Source organism: Microtus oregoni, unplaced genomic scaffold, assembly GCF_018167655.1.
Source record: "Microtus oregoni isolate MIOR12 unplaced genomic scaffold, Mior012 000265F_ref0000455, whole genome shotgun sequence".
NCBI lineage: Eukaryota > Metazoa > Chordata > Mammalia > Rodentia > Cricetidae > Microtus > Microtus oregoni.
The window spans coordinates 52,740-71,751 of record NW_024544938.1 but is presented as its reverse complement, the minus strand read 5'-3'; the positions used below and the strand labels follow the sequence as shown (position 1 = coordinate 71,751).

The 19,012-nt window shown below is 45.0% G+C and overlaps 1 protein-coding gene across 1 annotated transcript in view; it reads left to right on the top strand.

Moving 5' to 3' along the window:
- LOC121445660 (guanine nucleotide-binding protein-like 3-like protein) overlaps nucleotides 1–15,631 on the top strand; it is a 37,872-nt gene extending 22,241 nt beyond the window's left edge. Inside the window, exons 8-16 of the mRNA XM_041647803.1 lie at nucleotides 325–428; nucleotides 2,155–2,302; nucleotides 4,297–4,384; nucleotides 4,822–4,996; nucleotides 5,089–5,231; nucleotides 5,472–5,608; nucleotides 7,485–7,612; nucleotides 10,504–10,726; nucleotides 13,061–15,631. Of these exons, the coding sequence (XP_041503737.1) occupies nucleotides 325–428; nucleotides 2,155–2,302; nucleotides 4,297–4,384; nucleotides 4,822–4,996; nucleotides 5,089–5,231; nucleotides 5,472–5,608; nucleotides 7,485–7,612; nucleotides 10,504–10,726; nucleotides 13,061–13,173 (1,259 nt within the window). The 3' untranslated portion in view covers nucleotides 13,174–15,631. The remainder of the gene's footprint in view (nucleotides 1–324; nucleotides 429–2,154; nucleotides 2,303–4,296; nucleotides 4,385–4,821; nucleotides 4,997–5,088; nucleotides 5,232–5,471; nucleotides 5,609–7,484; nucleotides 7,613–10,503; nucleotides 10,727–13,060) is intronic.
- Nucleotides 15,632–19,012: the final 3,381 nt, after the last annotated feature.

Below are 19,012 nucleotides of genomic sequence, written 5' to 3'. Positions count from 1 at the left end.
GAGAAACCCTGTCTCGAAAAAGCAAAAAAAAAAAAAAAAAAAAAAAAAAAACTACTTCTTTACATAGTTTCTTCAAGAAAGTAAGCCTTCTCAGGTAGGGCCAATTGGCCCTGTGGATCAAATTGTCCTTTGTAGCGCCATCCTGGGGACTAGGCAGGGACAGTGAGGGCAAGAGGAGAGATCTGTTGGTAGGAGGTAGGCCTAGACATGGGTATGTGGCTTGAGGGAAGCCATGGAATAATGATCTTTTTTTCTTTTTCTTTTTTAGCTAGACGTATAAGGAATAATGTTCTTACAAGCCCCATCTGTTTCTGTCTTTCCCAGACCTGGTTCCCAAGGAGATTATAGAAAAATGGCTGGATTACCTTCGAAATGAGCTGCCAACTGTGGCTTTCAAGGCCAGCACCCAGCATCAGTTCAGAAACTTGGTAAGCTTGGAGTCGGGGTATCTAGCCTCTTTCATGTGGTTTGGGACCAAGGCTGTAGGTGGTAAGATTTCGATTGGGCTTTCGACTTTGAGGTGTTTTCTCTAGTGGGTGACTTGTTAATGTTTATGTTACTTTACTACTTCCTATATTACCTCTCTTCACAGGATACAATGGTTTTTTTTCCAGCTGTGAGGATACAATAATATATATTGTCTATAGGCAATCTGGGAAATAGAATTAGCTGCTTGTTAACTCTTCAAAATACTATTCATTTTCCCCTCTTTAAAACAAGGCATAGGAGACTGGGTAGATGATGGCTCAGTGGTTAAGAGCACTTGCTTCCAGAGGATCCAGATTCAGTACCCAGCACCTACATGGTGACTCAGTCATCCGTAACTCCAGTTCCAGGGGATTGGACACCCTCTTCTGATCTATCCAGACAATAGGCATGCATGCAGGCAAAGCACTCATCCACATACAAATAAATAAATCTTTTTGTTTTGTTTTATTTTTTTTTCTCTGTGTAGCCCTGACTATCCTAGAACTCACTCTGTAGACCAGGCTGACCTCAAACGCAGATAGTCCACCTGCCTTTGCATCCTGAGTGTTGGGATTAAAGGCATGCGCCCCACCATGGCTGTAATAAATAAATCTTATATAAATTTTTAAAAAGAAACTCACATAAGGCGCAATACTTCCTATTGATATCAACATAGAAATACTTGTAAAATATTAAAGTAAGAGTAATAATTGTTTGGGGGAGGTAAATTGGTTACTGGGGGACAAGTTTTCAGTTTGCACTACTTTTTACCGTGCTGGGAATGGAACATGGAACATCTTGCCTATGTAGCCAGGCATTCTGGCACTGAGCCCCTATTTTCCAGTTCTTTTTTATTATTATTTAAGTGGCGTTTATGTTAATCTACTTTCATGCATCTCCTTGACATGCAGACAAGTGTTGGTGCGGCTGAGTACTGAGCGGTGGTGTGGCTGTGTCATGCATAGGTCTATGCTTTTGCTATTTTCCTAGACACTGATAAATTATCCTTTATAATAGCTGTGCCAAGTAATCCTCTTCCCCCTTGAGTAGATGGATGTATGAAGAGGACCTCTTTCCCTTCACTCTTGCCAACATAATATGTCTACTTATAATTTTAACGCTCCCCCCATAGCAAAAATCAAAGTAGGGAGGTTGGAATGGCCTTATCCTATGTGAGGGGTCAAGGGAAGATGAGCTTTGGGCCGGGCACCCTCTCTGCACCGGTGGAGAGCTAAGGCTTTCCATTTGTGTATCTATGACCCCAAGGCCCTAGGAAGGAAATAGGCTTTTCCTCATAATCCTGTGAATGAGAGAACTAGAAATGAAGCCTAGCGTGCCTCAAGCTGGGATATCTTCACAGCTCTCCGTGAAAAAGACACAACTTAATCCCGGCACTTAGAAGGGAGAGGTGTGTGGATCTCTGTGAGTTCTGGCCCAGTCTGGTCTACAGAGTTAGTTCCAGGCAGCCAGGACTGTTACACAGAGCAATCCTGTCTCAAAAAACAAAACAAAACCAAAAAAGACACAACAACTGGAGCAAGAAAGAGCTGGGATGTAGTTGCTGTGAGAAGCCTGTGAGGTCAGTGATCCCAGGGTAGTTCTGAATATTCCACTATAGCCTGGAAATTTGGGCTTAGCGTCTTTTTCCCAACGGATGCCCATTTGGTAATATACCTCATTTTTCAGACTCAGTGTAAAGTTCCAGTGGACCAGGCTTCTGATTCGCTGTTGAAAAAAAGCAGAGCCTGCTTTGGAGCTGAAAACCTCATGAGGGTCTTGGGAAACTATTGCCGCCTGGGGGAAGTGCGCACCCACATTCGAGTCGGGGTTGTAGGTAAGGCCACACAAATAAGTTTGGGGCACACGCCTTCATTGGGCAAGGAAGGAAGGAAAGGGTTTGGAATTTTGTGGTGTTTCTTTGGGGAAGAGAGGAGGGGTTCAGGAGTGGTTTTGCAATTTGCAGTTTGGCTAGTGGGCATTGGGAAGGCATATTCAGGTTCACCACCGTTAAAAGCAAATACAATGCCAAAAACACTCCAGACTGTTGGAGCTATGGGAGGGAGAACACCGAGACCCACAGAAGGAAACAAGGCGGGGCTGAGGCTTAAGCATGGTGGGTCTTTCTGAAACTGCAGTACTGTTGAAGGGGATGAAAGGGGAGTGGGGAAATTAAGAGGCAGGGAAAAATCGGGGAGGGGAAGTGTCTCAACTTGAGAAATTGAAGAGAATTTGACAGAAAATGTATAAACACCACACACCTGAATAGACAACAAGACAAAAAGGCCAGGGAGACTGATGAGTAATTGGAAAAGACAAATTAAAGTGACAGGCACAAAGAGAGTGAAGGACACAGCAGCTCAGAGAATGCCCAAAGTGGCAGTAAAGATGAGTACGTGGGCAGACCTGGTGACCCAGACCTGCAGTGGTAGCTGCTTTGGAAGATGGAAAGTTTGAGTTCAAGGCCAGCCTTAGGTAACTTAGTGAGACCTTGATTCATAGAAAAGTAAAAGCAGCTGAGAGTGTTGCTCAATGGTGGAAGGCCTCCCTAGTTTGTGTGAGACCCTGGGCTCAGGGTGATAGGAAACAGCTAAAGTGTGTACAGAGACCTGTAGAAGGGTGCTTCAGAACAGACGCTTGGGATCGGCACTTGCGTAGATATGCATCACCGCAAAAGAACATTGCAGGAATGGAGACAGTTTGAAAAGAAGCTTGATATACACACAGAGGAGCATCCAATACAGGCCTATGCACACAGACAGATCTTAAGAACATGTAAATCCCTATGCATGGAGTCGTGTGCACACCTGGGAGGGCCATATCTGCAGGCTTAGACAGGCTCAGGCAGCATGTGCGGACCAGCTTCTTCTGCACTCACACTGTCTCTATTTCCCCAGAGCAGATAAAGCCTCGGGGACACCACATGTGCCCAGATAACCGTAACCCTCTGAAACAACCTGAAATCGGGGAGAAACAGGCATGCCTGTGATGAGGCAGAAATGTCTGTAGAGAGAGAATTAAAGACATAGTTAGGGAGGCACACAAAGCCAGCCAAGACCATAATGAAAGACACATGAGCACATTTCTATAGACAGACTCCAGAGAGAAGGAGCATAGTAACCATGTAGTCAGGAGTGGAATGGTGGGGTGGAGAGAATCAGAACGAAAAAGAGCTTTTTAGATGCATAGACTCAGAGCTGTGGGGCCAGTTCACTGAGAGGGCCAACGAAAGGGAAGAGCAGTCCAGGAGACACACAGGCGTGTGTAGCCTCCCAGGTCAGGACCACGGATCTTCCCAGGCACACATGTGAGGGAATGGTACATAGTGGTAAACTTTAGTACACTAGAGGACAGTAAGATGATGTAGGGGAGAGAGACTCACAGCCGCAGCCCAACAGTGCTGCACGGGTGCTCAGATACAAAGATTCCACAGGCAAAGTCAGCTGTGTGGAGAGAGAGGCATCTGGAGAGTAACCCCTTCTCCCCAGGGGAGTTACATGTCAGAACAGGTGTCTGTTTCAACACTTGACCACCTTCTGTTGGGTCATGTCTGTGAGGCCTTATATGGCGCGCCTGTCCCGGCTGCTTGTGGCTGGAGGTGCACTGCACATCTCGAGAGAGGGCCCTGGATGCCGAGAATGCCAACAAGAGGGGAGAACTGGAAGTTCCCTGTAGAGGCTTGGCCAGGGCCTGGGGTGGGAAGACAAGAGGCCAGGCTCTACTTCTGGCTTGCCCGTGACCTGGTTACGGCCTCTGCCAGGCCCTTTCTGAAGCAGGCTGGCCTGAATTTTGAGTACTTCCTGCCCTGAGTACTTTGCTCCTACATTGCAGGCCTTCCCAATGTGGGGAAGAGCAGCCTGATCAATAGCCTGAAGCGCAGCCGTGCGTGCAGTGTGGGAGCTGTTCCTGGCGTCACAAAGTAAGATCTGCGAGCTTCCCAGTGCTTCACAAGTCCTTGCCATTACCCATCCATCAACGCCCACATGCCTTTAGCCCTTGCCGCTTTCCTAATTGTGGACTATCCTCTGATCCATACCCTGGGTTTAGGAATCCTACTAATAGCGCTCATTCACCTGGCCGGCCCATCCCAGGTGTGGGCTGTTGGGTCCTTCATAACAACTGCAAAAAGCGCTGTTGCTCAGCTGAAGCAACAGAGTCATAACCTTGCCTGACATCCTGCAGCTAAGCCCCCAGTGAAAGGGACTGGGACTGTAGCACCTCAGATCCCCCCGGTCCACATCTTTCCACTTCACCTAAGATCCCCCTTCCCCTCTCTTCCTTTACCTCCCTCCAGCCTTTCCAGGCCCAACATTTGTGACTAAGTACCAGGTACATCTGGGCCTTGTTTTTCTCCAGATTCATGCAGGAGGTCTTCTTAGACAAGTACATCAGGCTGCTGGATGCTCCAGGCATTGTCCCAGGACCCAATTCAGAGGTGGGCACCATCCTGCGGAATTGCATCCATGTGCAGAAGCTGGCAGACCCCGTGACCCCAGTGGAGACCATCCTTCAGCGCTGCAACCTGGAGGAGGTAAAGAGCAGGGTCCCCAGTGGGTGGCCTAGCCCCTACTTCTACAGCTGGTCCTTCACTCACTCTCATGACTCTTCCTCCAATTCTGCTAGATTTCCAGCTATTACGGTGTCTCAGGATTCCAGACTACTGAGCACTTTCTGACCGCAGTGGCCCACCGCTTGGGAAAGAAGAAGAAGGGAGGCATATACAGTCGTGAGGAGGCTGCCAAAGCTGTCCTGGCTGACTGGGTGAGGTGAGGAAGGGGTTGAGTAGGATGTGACATTCATTCATTGATGCCGATGGGACAGCCTGACTTCCTGGGTCTCAAGGTAGGGGACAGCCAAAGAACTAGTACTCTGTGCCTAGTGGTTATTGAGCGGTTCAACACATTGCTCGGAAAGGCATTTTCTCTGTTCTCGTCCTACGTCCTCTTCTGGTAGGCTATTTGTTCTCAGTGATGTCACTACTGACCTCCCCTTCTCTCCCAATACAGTGGGAAGATCAGCTTCTATACACCACCGCCACCTACTCACACTCTGCCCGCCCATCTCAGTGCTGAGATTGTGAAGGAGATGACTGAGGTCTTTGATATCGAAGATACTGAGCATGCCAATGACGACACCATGGAATGTACGTGTGAATGGGTGGGGCCGCTGGTTTTGTCTAAGGGAGCCCAGACCTGATGTCAGATCACACATTTCATCTCTCCTTTCCTGGGGCTACTTGGGGCCTGGTATTAAATTTTATTCATTGTCCTGTAAGTTAGAAAAATTCTAGTTTGGGCAATGAGAGTAGTGGTGGTGGTGAACATCTGGTAGATTGGCTGACTAACTAGTACTCCTTTAGGTTCTTTGGAAGTGAGACTTTCTTTCTTTTGGGTTGAAATAACCCTTTAAAAAGTCCTTTATGTGTGGGGTGTGTGGGGGGTGTTTTTTGTTTGTTTTTTCTAGACAGGGTTTCTCTGTAGCTTTGGAGCCTCTCCTGGAACTCACGCTGTAGACCAGGCTGTCCTCAAACTCACAGAGATCCTCCTGCCTCTGTGCCCCCCCCCCTCGCCGCCGCCGCCCCGAGTGCTGGGATTAAAGGCGTGCGCCACCACTGCTCGGCAAGAGTTTGAGTGTGTGTGTGTGTGTGTGTATTTGAGTGTTAGATTAAAAGCTCAAAAACTCTTTCTCGGCTGTGTATGTTTGCACAGGTCTGTAATTCCAGCCAAATCAAATGACCAAATGGTCCTTCTCCCTATTCTTCTATTGCCCTGGGCTTTAAAAAAAGCAATGTTGAGGATTAGACCTAGGGCTTTGTGCTAGGCAAGTGCTCAGTAGGTTTCTGCCTTTGATACTGCATGTAGCCCTGGCCTGTGGTTCCTCCACTCTCTCCTCTGCCCAGGGCCCTCTAGTCATACGCTTAGGAACAGCTGAGAACGCTCTGTTTGGCCTAAAGTCTTACTTCTGTTTTTCCTGGAGGCCAGTCATTTCCTCCTCTGGGTCCTCTGAAGTCCTGGATTACAAATGAGGACAAGAAGACTTGCCTACTTTCTAGTTTATTCCATGTGTGACTTCAGGCAAGTCAGCCCTCTTGCTGAGCTTTCATTTCTGGTTCTGTCAAGTGGGCAGTTGAGAGGGATTCGAACTCATGTTCTACTGGTGACGCTTGACCCTGGCTGGATTCGCATGTGGGGAAGAGGTGAGGGTCAAAAGCGTGGAGGAGTCGGTCCTGGCGTTGGATCTTGAAGTGTGAGCAGGAATTAGGACAGTCAGTGAAGTGGCTGAGATAAAGTTGGTAGAAGTAGATAGGAGGGTAGGCATGCAATAGGCATGTCTGAGGGTTGTGGTGGAGGCCAGTTTTAAGCAAGGAGTGGGAGGGAGGAGGCAAGAAGCCTGGTTCTAGGAAGGGAATTCTCATGGCTCTCTCTCTTCATCACATTTGAACCAGAATATGGTCGGTGCCTTCTGCTGGATTTCACCTTAATCCTATGAATAAGAGTTTGGGAATTCCCTTTTCTCATATGAGCAAGCCGAAGCTTTAAGGCTAAGTCCCAGCAGGCTATGGTCCTATAAATTCATACTTTTATTTTGTTTTTTATTTTGAGACAGGGTCACGACATAGAGCCCAGGATGGCCTTGAACTCATGATCCTCTTGTTTTACCCTCCTAAATGCTGGCATTACAGGTATGGATTAGATTCATGCTTTTAAATCTTTGTCATGCTGACGCATTCCTTTAATCCCAGCACTCAGGAGGCAGAGGCAGGTGGATCTCTGTGAGTTCGAGGCCAGCCTGTTCTACAAGAGCTAGTTCCAGGACAGGAACCAAAAAGCTATGGAGAAACCCTGTCTCGAAAAATCCAAAAAAATAAAATCTTTGTCATGTAGCCTCTCAGCAAAAACAACTTCACTCACTCCATTCCCCTGGTGGTACCCTCATGTCGTTTCTGCTTAGGCCTGATCAGAGGACTGGCAGGCAGCAAAGGGGGATCCAGGATCCTAACAGTGGTGTTTGTGTTAAAGGCTTGGCCAATGGAGAAGCCGATGAGCTGTTGGGTGACACGGACCCAGAAGAAATGGACTTCAAGTGGCTCCATTCTCCGTTGGTGAAAATAGCAAATGCTATTGAAAATAGAGCCACCGAATACAAGGTACCTCTTCACATCCTCACGGTAGCTGTCTCCTGCACAGGCTTCTGGGAGGCAGGCACTTCCTTCTGTGTCTCTCCTAGGGTAGTGAGGTCTGAGTGGCTCACACACTTCCTTTGGACTTGTGAATTCTTGACCCAGTGTGTTCTTTGCCAGACAGTGACATGTCTAAGCAGCTTTCCCACTTCTGGTTCCAGTCCATAGAACAGGTGTTGTCATCTTAATCACCCAATTGTTCAATTAGCAGATGACTCTCCTCTTGACTAGTAGTATCCAGGATCCCATACACTGTTGGTAACCAAATCCTATAGCTATTCCTTACCATATGGATGGTAAGGAATTCTTAAGATGTCAAAATGTCTTATCTCTGATTCCTCTGTAATCCTAGAGTGTGCTTCTAGTCCTCAACTTACTTGGATATGTGTTTCTTGGTTTCTTTTGTTGCTGTTTGAGACAGGATCTCATGTAGACAAGGCTGATTTTGAACACCCGATCCTCCTGCCTTCCAACTGCCCAGTGCTGAGATGACGGGGTATGCGTCACCATACCTGGCTATTCTGTGGTTCCTAATAGCCTCGTCTGACCCTGTCACTTTCCCTGCTGAAACGCTTCCATGGTTTGCTATACAAGATCTTCCTGGCATCTTTTTTTTTTCAGTCAGCCCATCTCTGTTCTTCAGAGTTTTTGTTTTAGACACATAGGAGGAGTGATTAGAGATGGCTGATTATAAAAGAACAATATATCTAAGGGCCCTAAACTATACTAGTAGTTAGTTGGTCAGGGAACCTTTAAGCTGCTTTTTTTTTTCAGGGTTTCTCCATAGCTTTGGAGCCCATACTGGAATTAGCTCTTGTACACCAGCCTGGCCTCTATCTCACAGAGATCCATCTGCCTCTGCCTCCCGAGTGCTGGGATTAAAGGCGTGCACCACCACCGCCTGGCTTAAGCTGCTTCTTGAAGGCTGAGTTCACTGGGCAAAGGCACATATGCTGGGCAAGCCCTTTACCACTGAGCCCCATCTAGCCCCAAGTAACTATTTTAATTAAAATGAGGATATTTTTCCTATCATTCTGTACTTATTTCACTTGCAAATTTGTTTAGAGATTGTCACATGATTTCTTCAAGAGCTGTGCTTTATTTTTCATGGTGATGTAATGTCTGGAAAGATTTATTAACAAAAATGTCTTGTTGCCATGCTAATAAAGAGTATAGTCATTCAGAAAGAAAGTGGTTCAGGTTGACTGAGGAGGAAACTCGCCTTTAGTCAATCCATAGTAGAAGGTAAGGTCTGAACTTGCGCAGTGGCAGGAGTCACACCCTTCCCATCTTCACTTAGCACTAGACGTTTCCTGTTGCCTAAAGAAAAAAATCTGTAAACTTGTCTGTTTAAGGCTACCTTCCCAAATAATATTTTTCACTGAGCCATAAGCCCCTGAACATAGTATATTTCTTAGAAACTGACAGTAGTCCCCCATTTTTGTGCTACAAGTTTCAGGCTCAATCCAGGGCCCTTAGCAGGCCACCTTGTCACATAACTCCCCAGAAATACTGTACTGCACACTGTGTAGCGAATAGTATCTTTGTCACTAACCTTAGTAGCTTTGTTCAAACCCTTTTCCCTACTATAGGACAGTGGGTGGTTATAGTCACAAACTATAGAACCAGGCTGTTGGGCTCTTAATTTACCCCGCTTCTTACTTGCTAGCCCTGTGACTTCAGGTGCATCTTCTTATAGGAATTAAATTAGTTAGTATGTACAAAAGGAGTCAATACAGTCATAGCAAGGCTATGTCCTAAGAAGTACACTGCTTTAGGATATTTGAGACAGTCTTATGGAGCCTAGCTACCTTCAAACTCAATATGTCACTGAGATTGGCTTTGAACTCCTGTTCTCCCTGCCTCTACCTCCTGAGTGCTGAGATTACGAGTCTGCTGCCATACCTACCTTGATAGGATCTTCATTGTGGAAATAGCCTAGAGTGTATATACTTACATAAACTAAGATGTTTGTGGCAGGCCACCATCACATATGTGGGCCATTTTGTCTGAACCATGTTTATGTCAATACCTATTTCCTTAGGTATGTGTATATTTGTATGTTAGATTGGTACATGATACATAGTAAATGCTCTGTTAATATTTGCTCTTACTACTCACATGTACCTGCCACAGAGATTCCCTTTGTAATGCCCCCATAGGTAGACAACACGCTCTGCGTTAGGTTTAGCCTGGGTTCTTACTAAAGGTGGGCCTAAGTCTGACTTAATTTTTTGTTCCCAGGATTGTCCCACATAGTGGGGCATGAAGTGGGTGTTAAAAATACTAGCTATAGCTGACCTCTGGTGGCATACACCTTTAATCCTAGCACTCAGGAAGCATAGGCAGGTGGATCTCTGAGTTCGAGATCAGCCTAGTCTACAGGACGGCCAGGGCTGTTACAAAAAGAAATCCTGTCTGGGAAAAGAAGTACTAGTCGAGTAAAGCCTTGAAGGGTTATTTCAACAAAGGATCATTAGAATATGAATTGTCACTAATAGAGTAACTTCTTTTTTCTGTTCTTACTCTGTAGCCCAAACTAATCTAGAACTCAACCATGTAGTCCAGACTGATCTTACGGTTACAACAATCCTGCCTTACCCTCTTGACTGCTAGATTATAGGTGTAAGCTACTACTGCTTCCTTTCCTTTTTCAAATTATTGTAAAACCTTGCAAACTACCCGGTGCTCATCCCCTGACACATGAACAAACTAAGTCTTGTCGGCTAACTAAGCACCAGTTAGGATATGATGGAGCTATAACTGGCTCTAGATTCCTTCTTACTCAAGCTTGTCGTTGGCTTCTCTGCAGGAGTGTTTGGAGATCAAGACCCCATCATTATTCTTTTTCTCTCCAGATTGGAGACCACACTGGGTATTGTACCATTCCAAGGCGCCACCAGATGGGGTGGCCTAAACGCAATGTGGACCAATACTTCCCCCCAAACGATGATCCAGTGGAAATCTGGACAGTGGACCGCCGCCCAATGTTGCAGAGGATCCTGGAGACAGACCCACTTCAGCAAGGCCAGGCTCTGGCATCTGCCTTGAAGAATAAGAAAAAATTACAGAAGCGTTCAGGTAAGGGTACCTGACTTTGCTCTGAAAATTCCTATGCTCCAAAAATGCCTGATAGGGGCCAGGGTTCAGGTATTTTTGAATAAGCATTGCGACATGTGACTACCTCTATGGAAGGCTTGAAGGGATGGGGTTAGGAGGCTCACAGACTGGCAAGTGGTTCTCAAAATTCTAGCTTGGATCGATGTCATCGGCAGGGTTTGTTAAAGCAGATTTCTGGGGCCCACACTTGTAGGCCACTGACCTGGCCTGTGCATCATGTCCCACATTTCTTGGGTGTTTTCTGTGTGTTGGGTAGAATGCATATTATCATTTGTACTATATCAGTAGGAAGTGCATTTGAAACCCCAGAGGATACAAAGTAAAATCTCTCAAAGCTTTCTACCATAGGCAGCTGGCTAGTGAATTGCCACCTGTTTTTTGAGACACAGTTTCGCTCTGTAAACCGGGCTGGCCTTGAACTCACAGAGGTCTGCCTGCCTCTGCCTCCGGAGTGCTGGAATTAAAGGTGTGTGCCACCATCACCCAGCTAATTTCTTGCCCTTCTTAAGACAGATATATGCAGAAGCCTTGTATTCTTTGTCTTCTTTTCCACACCAGTTCTTATCACAGAGCATACAGTTTTGCTTCATAATTTCTCATTCTGTGTCTTAGGGATATTTCCACATCAGGGCACACAAAAGTATTTCTTCTCTGTGTAAATGGTGGTCCTTGGTGCAGCTGACTCATTCAGGTTTTTAGGGTATGTATAGTTGGTCCTCCATATCTGTGGCTTCTGTCCTACAGATCCAGTCAGGTGGAAATAAGAATACTTGAAAGGAACTGCATCTCTAGGTGCTGGAAAGATGACCCTTTCCGTCTTAAGAGCTCTTGTCTTTGCTGAGGACACAGGTTTGCTTCCCAGCCCACACAATGACTCACAACTGTCTGACTCTAGTCTTAGGTCATCCAACGCCTCTTCTGACCTTTACAGGCACTTAGCTTGCAAGTGGTGCGCACGCATACATATACATAAAGTTAAGGTTTTGGTTGGTTTTCCAATACAGGGTCTCATTGTGTAGCTTTGCCTGACCTGGAACTCACTTTAGAAAGCAAGTCAGCCTTGAACTACAGAGATCCACTTGCCTATGCCTCCCAATTGCTAGGATTAAAGGCGAGCACCACTATTCCTGGCTAAAAAAAATAAGTTCAAAATAGGTACAGTCTATATTTCTTGTCAGTAGTTCTTAAGCAACACAGTATGGCAGCTGTTTTATAGCATGTGTATCAGATTGGATATTAGCAATCTCGGCACGCAGGAGGATGTGTGCAGGTCATGTGAAGATACTAACTACATTATTGTTAGTAAAGCTGTGGTCTCCTTGTGCCTGTGGATATTGAGGAGTGATAAAACAGTTTTCAGTGAATTAATAAAGGTAAGAATACTCGCACTTCAGTATCTGTGGTTTCAAAATACAAATGTAGCCAGGTGGTGGTGGTACATGTCTTTAATCCCAGCACTCGGGAGGCAGAGGCAGGCAGATCTCTGTGAGTTCGAGGCCAGCCTGGTCTACAAAGCAAGATCCAGGACAGGCTCCAAAGCTATTGAGAAACCCTGTCTCGATACAAAACAAAATAAAACAAAAAACACCAACAAAATACAAATATAGGTAGGGTTGATTGACTCTGTGATGTCTATTCTTTTTAGCTAGGCCATATTTTATAGCCATCTTACTGTGGCTCTCTCTATTCTGAGTCCTGGGAATCCAGGGGTGGATTTGAACTCCAAATCTTGTTAGGGAGTAGGGAGGAGAAAAAGCAGACACTGACAGTGTAGAATGATCACTCTGACGGCATGTACAGCAAGCACTTGGAGGGAGGGAGCATAACCCAGCTTGGTGACGGGTAGTCAGCAGAGGCTTCCTGGAGAGGAGCACGTGTATCTGGAGGCTGGAGCTGGGCGTGCTAAGCGCTCAGGCTCAACGCCAGTACTACTGTGCACTCCTTTGCTGGGAATGCTTGTTTGGGGGTGGCTAGGGTAATGGAGGAGTGCTAAGTTCATACAGTAGAAGGAAGTTACTATTTTGGTACTTAGAATTTACAAAAATACTTGGAATTCTGTGAGTCTGAAACCCTGAGATGAAACTGCTGTGGTTGATCACTTCACAGTGAGTGAATTTTCCTGTGAGGTTGAGTGACAGTTGTAATGGCGCATCTTTTTTTTTGCTGAATGATTAGGTGGGTAACCGAGCCAGTTGGAAGGTTAGAATGGGCCAAGCTAGTGATAAGCTAGCTGTGGCAGGCCTTCCGTTAGCCAAGCCAGCCACTCACAGGTTGCCTGTATTTCCCCATCTACAGAGAAAATCGCCAATAAGTTGTCTGACTCCATGATGTCGATGCTCGACCTCTCTGGCAACTGCGACGATACTGCTGGCGACGACAATGCTGGCAACGACACTGCTGGCGACTGATGAGCTGACCTTCCCTCCTGCTGCAAACACTGTTTCCTATGGGATGGGAGAATACGGATGGCGTTTGATTCTCCCTGATGTACCTACATAGTAGAAGAACACCCCCACACCATCTGTCTTCTGCCACGGTGCCCTCCATTCTCATCAGTTAAGAGTCTCAAAGATCTGGAGCTGCCAGACCCTAATACCCTCTTAGTTCTTATGTCCTTAGAAATGACATTTTGTTTGTTTTTGTGGTGCCAAGGATTGAACCTAATAGGTCCTCACGCATATTAGACAAACATCTATTACCAAGCTGTATTATTATTATCATTATCACCATCCGTTATTATCATTGGAGAAAGATTCTTGCTATGGATCCCATTCTGCTTACTCAGCCTCTCAAGTAGTAGGATTACAGGCTTTTGCCACCACTCCCGGCTCCCACTGTGTTTTACAACGTAATATCAACAGAGTCTTGGCATGGTAGCTACATACCTATAAACCTGACTCTTGGAAGACTGAAGCTAGGAGGATTGCCTAAGTTAAAGGAGAGCCTGGACTATCTGGCAGAACCTTTTCTTAACCTACAGCCCAAAACAAATAGTAGAGTTTGGGCTGTGCTGGCGCACACCTTTAATCCAACCACTTGGGAGGCAGAGGCAGGCGGATCTCTGAGTTCTAGGCCAGCCTGATCCAGGACTACACAGTGAAACTGTCTTGAGAAACCAATAAGTCAGTAAATAAAATCGTAGTATTAAAAATACAAATAAGCCGAGTCCAAGTGCTAGCAATGTACCCAGTACTCCTAATTCCTGTGTTTCACCTTGTTTGTGGGTTAGGCTGATAAGGTTTGAACTCTTGGACAGGTGAATGTTCTAAAGGATGGACTGCTGAGAAATCTGGTGGCAGGGTGTCCCTGGACAGGTGATCCTTTGTGATTTTATCACCCCACAAGATCTCAGTGCCTAGGCATTCCGAAGGCTCTTGGCTGTACATTTTCTCAATCACTAGGTGGGCCCTCATCGCAGTGGTAAGCCTTCTATGTCTCTGCAGCTGTCTAGGGATAGGGAAGAGGGTGAAGATTCCAGAAGAGATATACCTATCATAGTAAGTTGGAAAGCCATTGACTGTAGGATGTTCAGGGAATGTAGATCATACCTGTGTTTTCCAGACAGAGTTAGGTACTGGCTGAGTCCAGACTACCAAACTCTGAGAATTAGTTAGCTCCTTTAACCTTCAATACGTCCCTGTCAGGAAGAGGTAGGGCTCAGAGAACTGACAGAATGTGTTTACAATGTTAAGTGGTGGTATACTAGGTTTAAAATGAGTGTAATTAAAATCATGCTAGCCTTCTGTTCTGTATTGTATTGCCTTCTCCACACAGGAGCACTGGTCCAGGCATCCACCCTGTGGTGGTTTCTGGTATCAACCCTTCTCAATGCATTTTCGCTACCCTGGTTTTAAAAACAGGTAGCATTTTATGACAACTACGCTTTCCAGGTCTCTTTAAATCGTGTTCAACTTAGTTCACTGATTTCGGTGAAGTTTTGGTAGATAATAATATATTAGAAATAAAAGCATGTAGACCCTAGCCAAAATAAAATGGAACTAAAATAATCATGTCAGAATAAGAATTTCAGACTCCAGCCAGTGACTCACATCAGTATCCTAGCACTCAGGATGCTGAGGCTGTGAGCCTGAGTCCAGCCTGGACTGCAGAGTACCAGGGGTGGTCTGCCACCATTATCACGACACAGAATTTTTAGTTGGGCAGTGTTGGTATATGTCTTTAATCCCAGCACTTGGGAGATAGAGGCAGGTGGGTGTCTCTGGGTTCCTGGACAGCCAGAACTGTTAACACAAAGGAACCCTGTCTTAGAAAACAATCAAGCAAAACACAGCAATGTTAGAAAAAAATGTATACAGATTTTTTGTGGCATTCTCCCCAAACTTACCATGTCACCTTGTAATATAGCCCTGTTTCTGTCCTCAGATCCTGGCAAGCACTGATCTTTTTCTCGTTCCTTATTGTGGATGTTGTAAGTCACACAGGGGCTTATTTTATGCCGTTAAGCTTTTAGCTTTGTACCGTGAAACTTTACGTTCATGTAAAATACAGTTGCATAAGCCCTGCTAAGTGGATGAACACAGTAACAGATTCTGTTAGCCTCCCTCACCGTCTCCTGCTGTGACAGTGAAATCTAGTCCTCTGAACCTACTACCCATGGCAATCTCTGATGTGTCTTTGACTTTCTGCCTTGTCCCTTGAAAAGAATTGTAAGTGGAATTTAAGAGTATAACTTTTGAGAATAACTTGCTGTGAGTTAGATTCAAGATCTGTATCACTGGGTGTATCGATAGTTCTGATTGCTATTTCATACTCCATTGTGTAGATGTACTACTGCTTATTCAATCCCAAGTTGGAAGACATTCTTTACAGTTGAGGAGGAAGTAATGAATAAAGCTGCTAAAAGAGCTTCTGTGAGACTGTTTTCATTTCTTTGGCATTACAACCTAGACTTGGATTGCCCGAATAGATGGTAAGCATATGGTTAACATTCCAGGAACTGCTAAACTTCTTTGTTCATTAAAAAACTTTCTTATTTTGCCTGCATGTATGCCTGTGTACCACATGCATGGCTTGGTGCCTACAGAGGCCAGAAAAGGGGCGTCAGATCCCATGGAACTGAAATTATAGGCAGTTGGTTGTAAGCCACTGTATGGGTGCTGGGAACTTCGGTCCTCTGCAAAAGCAGCCAAGTTCTCTTAACTGCTGAGCCATCTCTCTGACTCTGGTGTGCATTTTAAGTTCACTTTTAAAATTCATTGTTTTCATTTTGGTACACACACACACTTACACACTATTCCATCTGTTGATGGATATCTAGGCTGGTCCCTTAACTTGTCTGTTGTAAACAGTATAGCAATAAACATGTATGTCCTGCTGCCCCTGTGCCATGCTGATTGGATCCCTTCAGGTCTGTGTCCAAGAGTTAGTGTAGCTGTTCTGTATGATAGTTGTACTTTTTGAAGGTTTATGCTTTGAGAGAAGAAATTGTTTGCGAGTGAATGCACGTGTGTTCCACAGGGGTGCCTGAGGAGGCGGGAAAACAGCAGATGCCTTGGAACTGGAGTTCAAGGTTGTGACATAGCTGCCAGGAACCAAACTCTGGACTTTTTGGGACAACATCTAGTCTTTGTCATTACTGAGCTGCCTCTCCAGTCCCAATAGTTGAATTTTTAGCTTTTCACTGAATCTCCCTGCTGCTTTCCACAGTGGCGACAGCAGTTCCTGATTCCACCAGCAGGGTTTCCCTTTTCCCGCATCACCAGCATTATCGTCGCTCGATTTCTTGATGATAGCCACTCCTCTGACTGGGTTAAGATGGACCTCTCAAAGCAGATTTAAGAGGCCTTTTCCCTGGTGGCTAAAAATGATCATGAACATTAAAAAATGTACTGACTGTTTCTATTTCTTTTAAAAATATTTTCATTATTTTTTTGTAGGAATTTCCCAATGCGCTGTCAGCTGTGTGCATTCTGTGTGCTTTCCTTTGCTCTGCAGAATCCCTTGAATTTTGTGCGATGCCATCTTCAGTTTTGGGGCTTTCTCCTATGCTCTCAGACTCCTTTCCAGAAAGTCCTTCTCTATGCCTGTACTTTGTTTCCCCCGTGTCTCTAGCGCTTTCGGTTGCAGCTCTCACTTTAAAGTCCGACCCATCTTGAATTGATTTTTGTTCAGGGTGAGAGAGATGGGTCGTGGTTCATTCTGCAGGCTACTGTCAGTACCATGTTTTGAAAACACTGTCTTTTCTCCAGTGTATGTTTCGACAACTTTGTTAAAGATTAGGTGCGTGGGTTTATTTCTGGACCCTCTATTCCATTTTTCTGTGTGTCTTTGCTAAACCATTTCCAGCATGGCATTACCATTCCTCTCCCATCAGGACATAAAGGGTTCAGATCTGCATCCTCTAGCACTTGACTGTTTGCCCCTCCCCAGCTGTGGATAGGACCTAACACCTTACACATGCGAATCAAATGCTTTACGACTTGAGCTGTCATCTCTAATTCTGTTGTTGGTATCCTGATAGGCATTCAGTAGTGTCTCATTGTGCTTTTAATTTGTATTTCCTAACTACTAATGGTTTGATCCTACTTTCATCTATGCATTTTCCATCCATTTCTCTTTGTCCAAGTGTTCAGATCTGTTGTTTGATCATCTATTTGCAGTGCTGAGTATCAAACCTAGGATGTTCTTGCATGCTACCCAAATACTCTACCATTAACCATACCCCAGACCTCCCTGTACATCTTGTCTTTGTTTATTATTTGGAAGAGTTCACACTGGATACAAATTATCAGATACATGCCTTGTAAAGAAAAAATTTCCAGTATGTGGTTTATCTTTTCATTCTTTATAAGCAGTGTTTATATAATTAACTCAGAGGAAAAACCCTATTGACAGATTTAGTTTAAAAGTTGTAGTAAAATAGACATAAAAATCACTATCTTAATCGTTTTAAGTATACACTTCAATAGCTCACATTATAAAATTATCACCAGTCAGTTTTAGAGTTCTCTTCATATCATATACCCAGAACTCTGCACCTGTTATTACACAGTGATCCTGTGTTTCTTCCCGGCAGACAGTTCTAGTTTTTTCTGTAAATCTGAATTATAACCGCACATATGCAGAACCATGGGACATTTGTGCTTATGTGACTTGCCTATTTTACTACACTTAGCATAATGTCTTTAAAGTTTATCCATACTGCTTGCAAATTTTTTTAAAACTTTATTTTTTGAGACAGAGTCTCCCTATGTACCCCTGGCTGGCCTGGAACTCACTAGGCGAGTCTAGCCTCAAACTCGGTGATCTGCCTACGTTTCCCTCCTAAGAGCTCAAATTAAAGGCATGCATATGCCACTGTATGCAGCCTGTCATTTCTTTCTAAGGTGCTATATGTATGTTTCAGCATTTTGAAGGATAATGATAAAAATAATATGTTTAAGGTACTTTTGTTTACTTTTTTTGAGACAAGATCTCACGTAACTCAAGTTGGCCTTGAATTTAATGATAGTATATCTTTTGGACAAACACCACCCAAGAGGGATTGAGTCCTTTCACGAGAGCTCTATTTTTAATTTTGAGGCAACTACCATACTGTTTCTGTAATGGCTGTACTAATTAATATCCCCACTAATAGTGTGTAAGAGATCCTCTTAGGTCGGGTGGTGGTGGCACACGCCTTTAATCTGAGCTCTAGGAGGCAAAGGCAGGCGGATCTTTGAGTTGAGGCCAGCTTGGTGGTCTACAGAGCGAGTTCCAGGATAGCCAGGGCTATAAAAAGAAACACTGTCTGGAAAAAACAAAAATAAGATAAAACAAAGAAGCCTTCTTGGGCTGGAGAAATGGTCCAACAGTTAAGAGATCTTTAAAAAAAAAAGAAAACAGAATTTTTTATTTTGCATACTAATCACAGTACCCTCTCCCTCCCCTCCTCTCAATCCCTCTACCCCCATCCATTCCTCAGAGAGGGTAAGGGACATTGCTTTGAGGAAAGACCAAGGCCCTCTCTACTCTATCTAGGCTGAACAAGATATCCATCCAAAGAGAAAAGGTTCCCAAAATGCCAGTACAAGCAGTAGGGATAAGTCCTGGTGCCACTACCAGTGGCCCCTCAGTCTGCCCCCGTCACGCAACTGTCACCCACATTCAGAGGATTCAGTTTGGTCCCATGCTTGTTCCTTCCCTGTCCTGCTGGAGTTGGTGAGCTCAGGCAAACTGTTTCAGTGGCTGCCCCCATCATGGTCTTGACCTCTTTGCTCATATTCTCACTCCTCCCACTCTTCAACT